Genomic DNA, 13,330 nt, shown 5'->3' on the forward strand with positions numbered 1-13,330 from the left:
CCACCCCAGTCAGTCTCTGCTGTGATACACAAAGACACTGTTTAAAATGCCCTGGAAGCAGGGAAAGCACACAGGCAGCATGCAGCAGAACCGAGCTCCAGCCCAGCACCACACGGTCCCCCAAGCTCTGATGAGAGCAAGCCCTGAGCACAGAGCAGGAGCAGCCCTCGAGCACTGCCAAGTATGGCTCCCAAGCCCCCACTTCCCCTCCCCCACAAATATTCAAGGTTGGAGAGGGATCAATGGGCTTCGAGGCGATCTGATATTGCATGGTCCTGCACGCACCATCAACCCCCCACCAAAAATATTTCCACAGAGGCTGAGGAGTTTGCCTTACATGTGGCTATTCCTGGTTCCATTCTTAGCACCACATGTGGTCCCCCTAAACATTACCAGGAGTGCCCCATGGGCACAGAGTCAGGGGTGGCCCCTGAGCACTGCTGGGTATGGCCAAAAAAAAAAATACAGTCTACAGATTTAGTTTAAATGCACATACATAAATCTGGAAGTTAGAATAAATTAGAGCAATGCTTTTTAAAATTCCGAGGAGGGGGCAGAGCAATGTTACAGTGGGTAGAGTACTTGCCTTGCACATGGCTAATCTGGGTTCTATCCACAGCATCCCATATGGTTCCCCAGAACCTGCCAGGATTTAATTCCTGAGTGCAAAGCCCTGAGTACTGACAGGTGTGATCCCAAGACCAAATTAAATAGCATGTAGCACGGTCATCCAGTTGTTCATCAATTTGCTGGAGCGGGTACCAGTAAGGTCTCCATTGTAAGACTTGTTGTTACTGTTTTTGGCATATCAAATATATGGTAGCTTGCCAGGCTCTGCCATGCAGGCGGTATATTCTTGGTAGCTTACCGGGCTCTCTGAGAGGGACAATCGAACCTGGGTCGGCTGCGTGCAAGGCAAACATCTTACCCGCTGTGCTATCGCTCCAGTCCGCCAAATTAAATATGATAAATAAATGAAGTTCCAAGGAAAAGTAACTTAATCTTAAATTCTACAATCAAAGTGCCCTTCAAATAACAACATTTTAGGCACAGAAAAGCAAGTTACCTGGCATGCACCCTTTCCCCCTGCAAAATTGGGAAGGGAAGAAAGTGTTGGAGGAAACAGTACACAGGCTACCTTATCACAGAACGAGAAGCCAGTCTCACCTAGAGCAGATGGAGCAGGGCAAGGGCACAGGGAGGGATGGACAGCAGAAACACAACAAGACACAAAGCAACTAAGAAAATGTCAGCTACCTGGAGACCTGGAAAAACACAGGACATTATGCAGCTCCATTACAGGCACTCCTTCGAAAGAACAATGTTAAAGTCATTAAAAAAAAAAAATTAATGACAGAGGCCAGAAAGATAGTACAGAGGGTAAGGCAGGTGGGCCGACCTGGGTTTGATCCCAGCACTCCATATGGTTCCCCAGGCCCTGCCAGGAGTGATCCCTGGCACAGATCCAGGAGTAAGCGCTGAGTGTGGCTGGGTGTGGTTTGAAAACAGACATTCAAACAAAAAACTTTCTAGCTAGCCCACATTCAATGTAGTTAGGAAAGCACACACTAGGATCTTAAGAAAGTTGTGTCCAGGCTGGAGAGAGAGTTAAGTAGAGAAGTTAAGGTCCAGATGGATACAAAGAAGGGCAAGGTGCTTGCCTTGTGTGCTTCTAATTCTCCCCCTGCTCCCCCCCCACCGCCGCCACATGTTCCCCTGATCACTGCCAGGAACCCCTGAGCACAAAGTCAGGAGAAATCCCTGAGTATCACTAGGTGTGGCCCAAAAACCCATTCCCTAACACCCCTCCCCCACAAAGAAAAGATGGCTGTCTTCACTCTAAACAACTAATAGAAAAATCTAGCTGTGAACATGTGGAAAAACACATCCCTCTAAATATATACTTACTGGCCAAACAAAGACCTTCCTTTAATTTAATTCCTTTGCTTTAATTAAGCAAAATGTAGCCTCATCACTCTGAAACCCTGACCTAGAACAAGCACTGTCTCGTGACAAACACCTGTGTGTGGAGACGGAAACACAGTGAAGACAGCGGCAACTATCACAAAGGAAGGACTGAAAGTGGGCTGGAGCAATAGGATGTCGGGAGGGCACCTGCCTTGCAGTGCGCAGTTTACTCAGCCCGATCCCCAACACTCCAAGTGGACCCCCAAGCCCTGCCAGGAGTAATCCCTGAGCACTGCCCAGTGTAGCTCCAAAACCAAAGAAAACATTTGGGAGAAGAAAACATTGGTATCTTAATAGAACCACACTTGCACTGTTTTCTTAATTTGCAACAATATGCAGAGAAAAATCTTGTCATTCGCTAGGAAGTCTGTCTTCTCATGCCAAGAGCCAAAAGAGGATTACATTACTGACCACTTTTCCAAGTCTAAGTTATCATAAAGGGAAAGAGAAAAAAGACCATGTAATTTATACCAAGCATCTTTGTTTGCTCTTTAGAAGGGGTCAAGTCCTACACAAATAAAAATGCTCCCATGCTGACAGTCCTAGTTCCCAGGAAACTCGGTGCTACAGTACTTGACCAACCAGAACCATGAAGCAATTCTTCATGAACACAGCAATGTCCCCTTCCCAGCTTGAAGCTCTGATTAAGCCCAGAATCAGAAATCCTTTCTATGATTTCTATAAGAACGGCATCACTTAGTAACCACACTATAGAACAACACAGCTCTTTTAAGATCTCTTTACGTAGCACTACTCAACTATTATTAGACTTTCAAGTCATAATTAATGAGTAAATTATGCTATTATGAGAAGGAGCAAATTAAGTTTGAATAATCTTAAATCTTAGCAACTGATCTTTTAACATGACTCCACTTTGATTTGTCCTAAACTTACATTTTATTTATTTATTGATTGACTGGGCCATACCCAGCAATGCTGCAAAAAATGGGTATGACCCATTTTTGAGTCATACCCAGCAATGCTCAGGGGTTATTCCTAGCTCTGCACTCAGGAATTACTCCTGGTGGTGCTTGGGGGACCATTACATGATGTCAGGGATTGAACCTGGGTCAGCCGCATGCAAGGCAAACGCTCTACCTACTGTACTATCACCCTGGCACCTAAATTTACACTTTAGTATACATCCTGACAACTGAAAGGGGTAGCAGATGCAGTTTACCTCTTCCCAAAAGCCTTAAGGAGCAATTTCAAGCCACAGAAATAATCTCAGGGCTTCAAAACTTTTTTTTTTAGTTTAGTTTTAACTATTCAAATACTACCTAGGATATTTTTTTTTTTAAGTGAAATTTGAGGTAAGAGTATTTTTGAATGTTAATTGTTAAAGAAAACGACTCCAACCGATGCCTTCAGAACTTGCTGCTGAACATCTAGTCTGAGAATCTTGCTTAGTCGGCACAAAGAAGGCTTGCTGCTCTCCCATGGAATTTATTCTTGTCTCTCTGTTCTTCATACTGCCCATAGCCACTCTGTCAGGGTCTGCAGAAGCCCAGAGTCCTGCCTGGATCACTATGGCACTGAGGTTCTTTCTCTCCTGGACACCCACTGAGAAGTCAAGAGCTTTTCTAAAAAGCCAGAGGTTTACTTTTCATCCCTCCCATTGGTCCTATCTGCAGATAGAGAAATATTTGCTGACTGCAATTTGAACTGTTTTTTTTTTCTGCTCTTTTCTTTACAGCCTAACACCTAATGGCAACATAAGCAGCTTTCTCATTTTTTAAAAAGGAAAATCATTTGGTTATACTTAATACATTAAGAAACCAAACAACAAAATTAACTGTCATGAAATTATTCCTATTTAAAATGTGTAATTTTTTTTTCCCGCTTTTTGGATCACACTCGGCAATGCACAGGGGATACTCCTGGCTCATGCACTCAGGAATTACTCCTGGCGTTGCTTGGGGGACCATATGGGATGCTGGGAACTGAACCCGGGTCGGCCGCATGCAAGGCAAATGCCCGACCCGCTGTGCTATTGATCCAGTACCAAATGTGTAATTTTTTTTTGGGAGGGGTGGTTGCAGGAGGGACACGTTTGGTGATACTCATGGGTAAGTTACTCCTGGATCTGCACGCAAAAATTACTCCTGGTGGTGCTTGGGGGATTAAATGGGATGCCAAGGATTAACGCTGGGATGGCCACGTGCAAAGCAAGTACCCTATCTCCTATACTATCCCTCTGGACCCAAAATATCTAAACTGTATGGTGACAACTACATACATCAGCTGTGTGTTGGCTATGTGGTTATAGTCCCTTATTGGCTAAGTGTTCAGAATTTAAAAAAAAATTAAGAAACCATTTAATTCATCTCCTTTAACTGACACATTTCTGAGAAAGCTTTAATTAGGAGAGTACTCACCACTGAAAGGAAGCCTGGCAAAAGAGAAACTAAAGTGATAAAAAAATAGCTGCAAGACAGCTCATTTAATGTCAGCAACTGGATAGAATATATGCTGTGAATTGCTGAAAATCCCTAAAAAAAAAATCCTTTAAAACTGTGGATCAGGATATATATTAGGATCAAACCACTGTCACAAGAAAACTTTCATCTTCCATAATGAAAAACACTGGCCAGTTATTCAGAAAATGGTAATAGAAATGAAACAAAATTACCTTATAATAAAACAATGCATTCCCACAAACTTTTACAATCACTAGATCAGATTTCTTGAATTAAATTGTAAGGTCATATATGGTACAAATGTATACAAGTAGTTCTTTGTATTCAGTAATAGTTACAAGGTATCAGATTCAATAAATGTGGGAAGGGAAAAAAAGACTCCTTGAAACCAGAGATATTATATAACACTAATTCAGGAAGTTATTCAGCAGCTTATAAAGAAATAGGAAGTTGTTGACCAACTACTTGAAGAACAATTTCCTGTAGGAAAACTATAAGCTGAAGAAGGCAGTAATTCTCAGAGCAACAGAGAAGTCTCTTTAAATAAAAGTTCCATATGCTGTGCGGAAGAAATCGGTTTAAAACAGTAAGTTCAATAGATAGAAAACTGTTGGAATATACATAGCAAGTCTTTTATATAAACTTCACAGTCAAACCAGAGCTTTCTAGGGAAATAATTCACTGGTAAATATAGTTAGGACCACATGTCTGCCACATCACTTACCAAGTAAAGAGTCTCCAGAAGAACTAACTGACCCAGGAAAGAGTTCAACAATACCAATGACAGCCTGTCTAGCATCCTGCAGTAATTATGTTGCCTTGAAACTGGAAGCTGGCCCAATAAACTTCAAAAACTCCCTCATCCTTGGTCACACAACTACAATTAGCTGTTTCCATAGTCAATATACTGAGTTTTCAATCATATTGCATTATCTTGCAAATGTGAACCACTGATGCTCAGATTTCTTCAGACCAAGTGTAAATTTCAATAAGAGATATACTTTGTAAATTAACAAAGTATCAGAAACATAAGATACTTTTTGATGCTGAAATTAATATAAAGTGTGTAACTAATGAAAAATAAAACCATTCTGCAACTAGCCGGTAACAAGAATCTTCTTGTTCGGGGCAAGGAGTACTGATTGCAAAGAGAGCTTGACTTTAAAACATCAGAACTCGTCTAAGAAAGAACTCCGACAACAGCCATCTGGCTCCCAAAGTTTAGTCTTATGATCCTCTTTAACTCCATCAGGACAGATACTTATCTCTTTTACCTGCAGAGAATGCACAACTAAACTGTGACAACCTGTACAGCCCCAAAGGGCATGGAAATGGCTAACAAGTGGATGTGAAATAATCTTTTTATAGGTTCTCCAGCATACTATGCATGAAGCAGACACTCTACAAAGAATATAAAATTCTGTCAGTCTCAGGCAATCCAGCCTCCACATTCAGCGCTTAGGAACCCTCTTCACAACTCCTGAAACGGACCCACTAATCCATGATTTAATTAAGTAATGTTGACCTATCTTCTGCTTCTGAAAGGTTCTAATCTGAATTATTCCATGGAGTCAAAAATCCTCATGTTTCTTATAATCTTAATTCTACTTCCACTTGGAAGACCCTCAAACATGCTGAAAAACAATCTTGTTTTATTCTTGCATACAAGGACTTCCTTTTCCAAGGCTCTGCGCTCCTGCAACCATTACTCATGTGACAATTTTCGAATCCGCTTGGTGTGTTTGCTTTCCTCCCCACTGCCCACTCAGTGGGAGGCTGGGGTGGGTCTCCTTCATTAACCCAGCTAGAGCAGTATCTTTAAGATAAACATTTCTTTGCAAAGGGAGAACCATTTGGAAATTTTTTAAATAATGGTATGGAATATTTTAGTTCAAATTTTTATACAAAAGTTCATTCAAAAAATGGAAATGCAGGCAGATATGTCTATACACAATTATCACAGGAAACAAAAGGCTAAACAGAAGAGCTTAAAATACTGTTCTTTCAGCTTACACATTTAGCTACAGCATCAACCAAAGAAAACAGGCAAACAGGCTATTAAGCTGTCTAAGACTCTCTAAAACTCTCCTCGGTCAGTGTGTGACCCAGCAGGGAGAAGTTCAGAAAAGTACAGCCTTTCTTTCTCCCCCTAACAATCTGGTTTGTTTCCATTCCTCTTCCCTTCAAGACATCCTTCACAGCTAGCAGCTCTTTCAATCATTTACTTTGGATGAGAACAAATGATCATGCTCATGCAGATGAGTTTGCCAGACTTATGCGGACTTTCCAGTCTTGGCCCCTTTTTTTGTTCAGGTTGAAACCTGACCCTTTGAAATGGATGCCAGGACACCAGGGGGAAGGAAAAATTAAAAAGAAGAAAGGTGATAGAAAAGAGGGTAAAAATGAGGAATGTCCAAGATCAAAATTTCTCCTTGCTCTTCTCAATATGCCTGTCACCAGGCTGTACCTTACACCATAGAAAGTAAGAACCTACTCTGAAAGGCAATCAATATAAAAATACTTACTAAGACATATACAGCAAAACAGTACTGACTGGATTATCTAATAAGGAAATGGTACATCTGCCTTAGGAGATGATCCAGATGAATCTCAATCCAAACTTGGTTTCCTACCTAATTATCTCAACTGAATTCAACATTATTGCATAAGTACTGTTTTAAGAAAATCAGTTTCAGTATACAATCATAACTTATTTTTGCTGTTCAGCCATTTCATATAGGAAGAGGACACAAAGAAATCCTCCCCTTCAGATCATGGCAATTTTACTCTATCCCACAAGCATAGCCACCAAAGTCTATTAGTAGGAGAAAATGTGGTAGTCAAATGGGAAATATAATAATGGCTTTTAAAGGTCAGACCAAAAAAAAAAAAGTTAAAAGTCTTAGTATGATTTCAAAATTAGAAGGAATAAAATTCTATTTTGAGGCTTCTGTGAAATTGTATCACTGTTTTAAAGACAAAAAGGCTGACACTTGTAGGGGCGGGTGGAGAGCTTGCCTCACATGCAGGTGATCCTGGTTCGATCCCCGGTACCTCCATAAGGTCCCCAAAACCACTCAGGAGTGACTCCTGAGCACAGACCAGGTGTAAGCCCTGAGCCTGCTTTCCTCAAAAAAAAAAAAAAAAAAAGCTGATAATACCATAAAGGTCTTGTTTTGAAGACCCATAGGATGAAAGCCATTTGCTACCAATCAGCAGGGTATCACACCAAAATATTTTTCTCTTTACATTTTGAGAAAAAAATACCAAACAGATTAAGTCACAACCAATTGCAGTTTGCAAGACTGTCCTGCATACTGTCCCACAGTGAAATCAGATTCCCAAAGAAGTTCTTAATTTGGAGTTCTTCTCTACCAGTAAAAAGTCTTATTTTATGACTATGCCAGTCCTGTTAATTCTCATAATTTAAAAATTGTCACGGAGTAGGCCAGAGAGTGTGCAAAGGTAAGAGGTTTGCTTGGCAGAGTCAAATGGGCTCATCCCCGGCACCTCACGGTGCTCCCCAAGTCCCACCAGGAGCAAGCCCTGAGCACAGCCAGTATGTCCCAACCCCCCCTTGCCCCCCATGTCATGGGATCATTTCTCTTTCGTGGTAGGTTAATTAATAGGTTTAGTACAAACTCAAAATAAGAATATCCACTGCCACAAGCAAAAAGACTGTTTAAAGTCTCTGAACCAAAAATCAATGGAACTTTCCAAATATTATCCAAGCTAAAGAAGGTAGCTTAGTCACCCCAAACAGAAATTAGAGACTGTAAAACTGAACTTGAGCTGAGATGAGATTTAAGTGACACTTTGTCTTTTGATATTGCTTGATATTACTGTATAGTCCTTTGTAAAATACTTTTTATTTTTTAATTGAAAAACCATATATTTCTGGGGCTGACACTCAGAGCATTTGCCTTGCACATAGCCGACCCAGGTTCTATCCCTGGCACTGCTAGGAGTGATCCCTGAGAAAAGAACCAGGAGTTAAGTCCTGAGCACTGCCAGGTGTGTCATTCCCCCAACCCCCGCCAACACATACACACAAAGGAGAAGAAAGAAAACCATCCTCTCCCACAGCATCTTCACTTACTTTAAGAAGTATCTCTGTCCAGACGGTGTCTTGGCCATCTCCCAGCCAGTGGGCAGGGGTACATCATCAGGTATCTCAAAAGAGGACTGCCGGAGGTGCTGGGCACCAGGTGCAGCTGCAGGCCCAGAGACTACACCCGAGGGGGTGAGGGTCCCAGGAGACACCGCGCCCAGCTGCAGGGAAGCAGGAGAGGAGTGGGCGCGAACGTGCTGCGGAGTCAGCGCTCCTGCGGTGCCCGCATCAGTGCTGGCCTGGGAGGGAGACAGAGGAAGAAGGAACTTCTTGAAGCAGGCTCTTACAAAGACTCCCGTCCAAGTGCCTCGGCAGAATTCCACTGCAAACCAAATGCCTAAGTACTAATGACAAATTTCAACATTTACTATTTAAAAATTCCTGATGGATTCTTAAAAAGGTCTAGATACTTCAAACATATCTGATTTACAAACTATCAATTTTTCTTTATTTTTTTGTTTGCTGGTGAGGGGAAATCAAACAAGAATCCAGTAAGGTATTTGTATTGAGGACCTCACACAGGAAGGGCAAGTGCTCTACAGCTGAACTATATCCCCAATCTCTTTAGAAGTTAGTTCTCTAACTCGTGAAAAGGCCGGGGCTGGAAAGGTGAAAGCTTTGCCTAAATTCTAGAGAGCTTTCCAAGGACTGGGTGGGCCATAGTTCAGAAAACCTAAATTTGATCCTCAGAACTGTGAAAATACATAAATAGAACAAAGTAAAACATTCCAAGCACAAATGCAAGCCATGGACTAACTAAATTAATTTATTTGGAGAGGGGGAAGGTGTGCACCTGGTGGTGCTCAGGGCTGACTGGGCTCTGTGCTAAACGATCACTCCTGGAGAGCTCAGGGGATCCATATGGGGTGCTGGGGATGGACCCATGATGAACTCGGGTCCGCAGTGTACAAGACAAACTCCCTAACAGGCGATATATCATTCTGGCTCCTGAGCCATAACTTTTCTATCTAGACTTTTAAGTCTTTTTCCAAGTCAAGTCCTAAAACACATGACTAGTGTTATTTTATCTCACTGTGGGCAAAACACCATCAATAAAGCAACCATCAAAAGTTACACAACTTTGGGGCTGGAGAGATAGCACAGCGGGTAGGGCGTTTGCCTTGCACATGGCCAACCCGTGTTCGATTCCCAGCATCCCATATGGTCCCCCGAGCATCGCCACCTGAATGCAGAGCCAGGAGTAACCCCTGTGCATTGCCAGGTGTGACCCAAAAAGAAAAATAAAAGTTACACAACTTTTAATGACTGCAGGTCAGCACCATCCAAATGTACTTTAGAATGGCTTCTAATCTCACAAATGAAAATCCAACCAGCTTCTACCCAGGCAAAGATGTGAATGGTTCAATTATGATATAACTTTAGAACTTACATGTACTTACAACTTACATATATGTATAGCAGAAGGAAAAAATTCTATGCTCAAACCCCAAACATCTGTTTGAACATAGGTGGCCAGTATGCACTGAACAAATTCTTTTTTGCTTTTTGGTCACATCTGGTGGTGCTCAAAGGTTATTCCTGGTGCTCTGCACTCAGGAATTACTCCTGACAGTGCTTGGAGGACCATATGGGATTGCCAGAGTGCAAAGAAGATGCCCTATCCGCTTGCTGTACTATCGCTCCGCGCCTGAACAAATATTCTTAATCTCTGTGAATCTTAGTGTTTCATTTGTAGAAGTGTTTTTTCATGATGAAAAATAAAAATATGTACATACGTATGAGTTGATTTATATCCCATAGTTTGTGGACAACATTTTATAAGCCACTCATACTATTAATGATTATGTCTTAAAATTCCCTTATTAGAGTTAGGATTTCATTGTCAGAGTAATTTTTTAGACTCATATAGGCAAGAAAGACTGGAAACAATCAGCTGAGGCATTTTTGCCTCAAAGTCATGTACATTTTGGAATTTCCAATCACACTGAATTTTAATTAAACCATGAGCAGAGGCTGGAGCAGTAGTACAGCTAACCCGGATTTGATCCCTGGCACCCCATTTAGTCCCTCGAACCCTGCCAGGAGTGGTCCCTGAGAGCAGACTCAGACCAGAGGACCTCCTGGTCAAAATACATAACAACAATAACAACAAACCCCAAAACAAAACAAAACAAAATGAACAGAAAAGTCAAATGTAAAACTACACAGCATTGAGTTTTGAAAGAAACTTAATAAAAATTAAAAATTACAGCAAATTATGAGCCACAAGTATCCTTAAATTGCAGGACTGGATTCAGGTGCCATTGCTGGCATGTAAACTGGCCATCAGTGGGAAATTCAACCTCCCCTTTGTATTACACTTTCAAACGCATTAGCTAGCCGCTTAGCTGGGTTTTCACCCGCTTGCATCGCCAACGCATTACCCATAAAAAGTTCCAGAAACCCATTTCCAAACTGAAGTGATTAGACCAACAGCTGAATTGTTTTTCCTTTCTCCTCTTAACCCCGTGTGTTTTGCCAGCAGGTTCCTATGATCTAACCGCCTCGCCGACCCCCACTTCACTCCTTTCCCCCCCTCCACCTCCCCACCCCAGTACTCGCCCCCTAGCCAGCCCTGGAGCAGGAGGAGGAGGAGAATCTACCACAGGCCAGAAAATAAAAGGCACAGTGGGGGCGACAAACTCTCCTTCCCACTCAAGTTACAGGCCGAGTGGACGAACCACATCGCAGTATTTGGAAAACCAATTAACTTTTTGGGCAAAGTTCCTGCGCTGCTTTAGCCCGCAGCGAAGTTCTTTTTGAAAAAATAAAAGGGGGGGTACGACACGACTAAAAACTTGCACTGAATAAATCTACTGGGATTTGTCGCGGTGTCAACACTTTTTCTCCTAAGAGTTTCCTTTCGAAGTGAATTCAGATCGGCCCCCAAATCGGACGCGCGCACGCGTGTGTGTGCATGTTTGTGCGCGTGTGTGTATGTGTGTGTGCGTATGTGTGTGCATGTGTGCGTGCGTGTGCGCGCGTGTGTGCATGTGTGTGTGCGTGGAACTGCCCTGTTCTTGGCTCGCGAAGAGACTTGAAAGCAATGGCGAGCCTCGGATTAGTCATCGCTTCCCAAACACTAACTTTTAATCACAGTTGAACCGGGCAGGACTGGCCGATGAGTCAACCTGCAGAGCGCATTATCAAAGGCCGCGTTACGACCGGGCGCTGCCCCGCGCCGGGCTCGTCGGACCCGTGCGACGACCCCGCGGGCACGCGCGCCCACCCGCCCGCCGCGGGGCCCCGAGCACCCGCGCCGTGAGCAACTTCCAGGAAAGTCCGGCGGGGCGCGCGGCCGCGGGTGGGGCGGCCGGCGCGCGGGGGAGGGGCGCGGGTCCGGCGGGGCGCGGGCGGGGGGCCCGGCCAGCCCCGACGGCCCGCGCCCCCTCCCCCCGCGTCGGGCCCGAGGTGCGGCCGCGGCGGCGCGCGCATTGTGCAGCCCACCCTTCCTTCCTCCCGCCAAGCCCGGGCCCTGAAGAAAGGCCGGGCCCGGCCCCGCGCCCTGCGCCCCCCGCGCCTCACCTGCCGCGAGTGGGCCTTGGGCTCGGGCGGCTTGAAGAAGGAGTCGGGCAGCTTGCGGAGCCGCATGGGCACGGTCTGCGGCACGTTGGCCGTCTTGGGGTTCATGACGGCGTTGAAGAGCGCCTCCAGGTCGGTCTCCGAGTCCCCCCGGACGTGAACGATCTGGTGGCCGGCCGGGGGGGCCTGCGGCGCGGCCTGCGGGCCGGAGGGCGCGGGCGGGCCGGGGGGCGCGGACGGGCCGGACGCGGGCGGGGGCTGCGCGGGCGGCTGGCCCGGGCCCGGGGGCGCGGGCTGGGGCGGCGGCGGCGGCGGCCCGGGGTCCATGGTGGGGCGCGCGCGGGACTAGACGGCGGCGGGGCGGGCGCGCGGGGTGCTGCTGTCCGGGCCGGGGGGCCGCGCCGCCGCCCCGCACCCCCCGCCCGCGCCTGCGAAGCTGGGAGCGGCCGGCCGCGTCCCCGAGCTGCGTCCGGTGTGTCCCGCGGCGGCCGCGGCGCCCGACTGAGGCCGAAACTGGCCGCGCCCCGCCCCCGCGCTTCCTCCCTGCGCCGCGCAAACTTTCGCCGCCAGTTCCTACATTCCTGCGGGCGCGCGCCCCGCCGCGCACGTGACCGCGGGCCCGCGCCTCCGGGGGCGCGCGGGCCGGGCCGGACCCCCCGGCGGGGAGGGGGGAAGACGCGGCTCCGCACTACTCCCCGGGAAACAAAGTTGCTTTTTGTTTCGTCGGAAAGGGAAAACTTGGAGCGCTCCGACTTTGTAACGCGCGCGCTGGGAACTCCGCGCAAAGACACAAAAAGAAACAAAAACTTTTTTTTAAAGAGCAAAGAGTGCTCCCTCCGCGCCTGGGCAGCCAGCGCGACGCGGCCCGGCGGGCCTGGCACCCGGGCGGGGTCCGGCCTCGTGGGGGGCTCATCCGGAGGGGCAGGAAGCGGGATCGGGCAGGGCTCGGCAGGGCAGGGCCCCGGAGCCAAGAAACCCGCCTCGCCAGCCGGGACTTGCCCACAGGACCCCGAGGCGGCCCCAGTCCTGCGCGGGGCACCGTGGGGGGAGGGGGCACCGTGGGGGGGGGGGGAGCGGCCGGGCCTCCGCGGGCCGCGCCCACTCCCACGCGCACTGTGGCCACCGCGGACGCGTAGGCTCCGGAGCTCGAGCCCGACCCCCTTAGCTGGCCGTGCGACATTGGACATGTCGCCTGGAGCCCAGGACCGGGCCGGAAACCGAGTACCTGCTTCCTACCTCGGTGCGGAATTGAGTCTATCCCAGGGCCCAGAGGAAGTGTCAGTCCCGTCTGGACACGTGGGGAACCGAC

General features: G+C 46.7%; 1 protein-coding gene and 1 non-coding gene across 9 annotated transcripts in view; both read right to left on the reverse strand.

The window, feature by feature from the left end:
• The window catches only part of YAP1 (Yes1 associated transcriptional regulator), a 94,703-nt gene extending 82,219 nt beyond the window's left edge, over nt 1-12,484 (reverse strand). For all 8 annotated transcript variants that reach the window (XM_055130946.1, XM_055130941.1, XM_055130944.1 and 5 more), the window contains exons 1-2: nt 12,025-12,484; nt 8,488-8,738 (exon numbers count right to left, since the gene is read on the reverse strand). In XM_055130946.1, the coding sequence (XP_054986921.1) occupies nt 8,488-8,738; nt 12,025-12,348 (575 nt within the window). In that variant the 5' untranslated portion in view covers nt 12,349-12,484. The remainder of the gene's footprint in view (nt 1-8,487; nt 8,739-12,024) is intronic.
• On the reverse strand, nt 7,102-7,240 carry LOC129404023 (small nucleolar RNA SNORA29). The gene has a single exon (XR_008629634.1). It is a non-coding gene; the product is annotated as a small nucleolar RNA SNORA29 (small nucleolar RNA).
• Nucleotides 12,485-13,330: the final 846 nt, after the last annotated feature.

Source organism: Sorex araneus, chromosome 3 (genome assembly GCF_027595985.1).
Source record: "Sorex araneus isolate mSorAra2 chromosome 3, mSorAra2.pri, whole genome shotgun sequence".
NCBI classification, from domain to species: domain Eukaryota; kingdom Metazoa; phylum Chordata; class Mammalia; order Eulipotyphla; family Soricidae; genus Sorex; species Sorex araneus.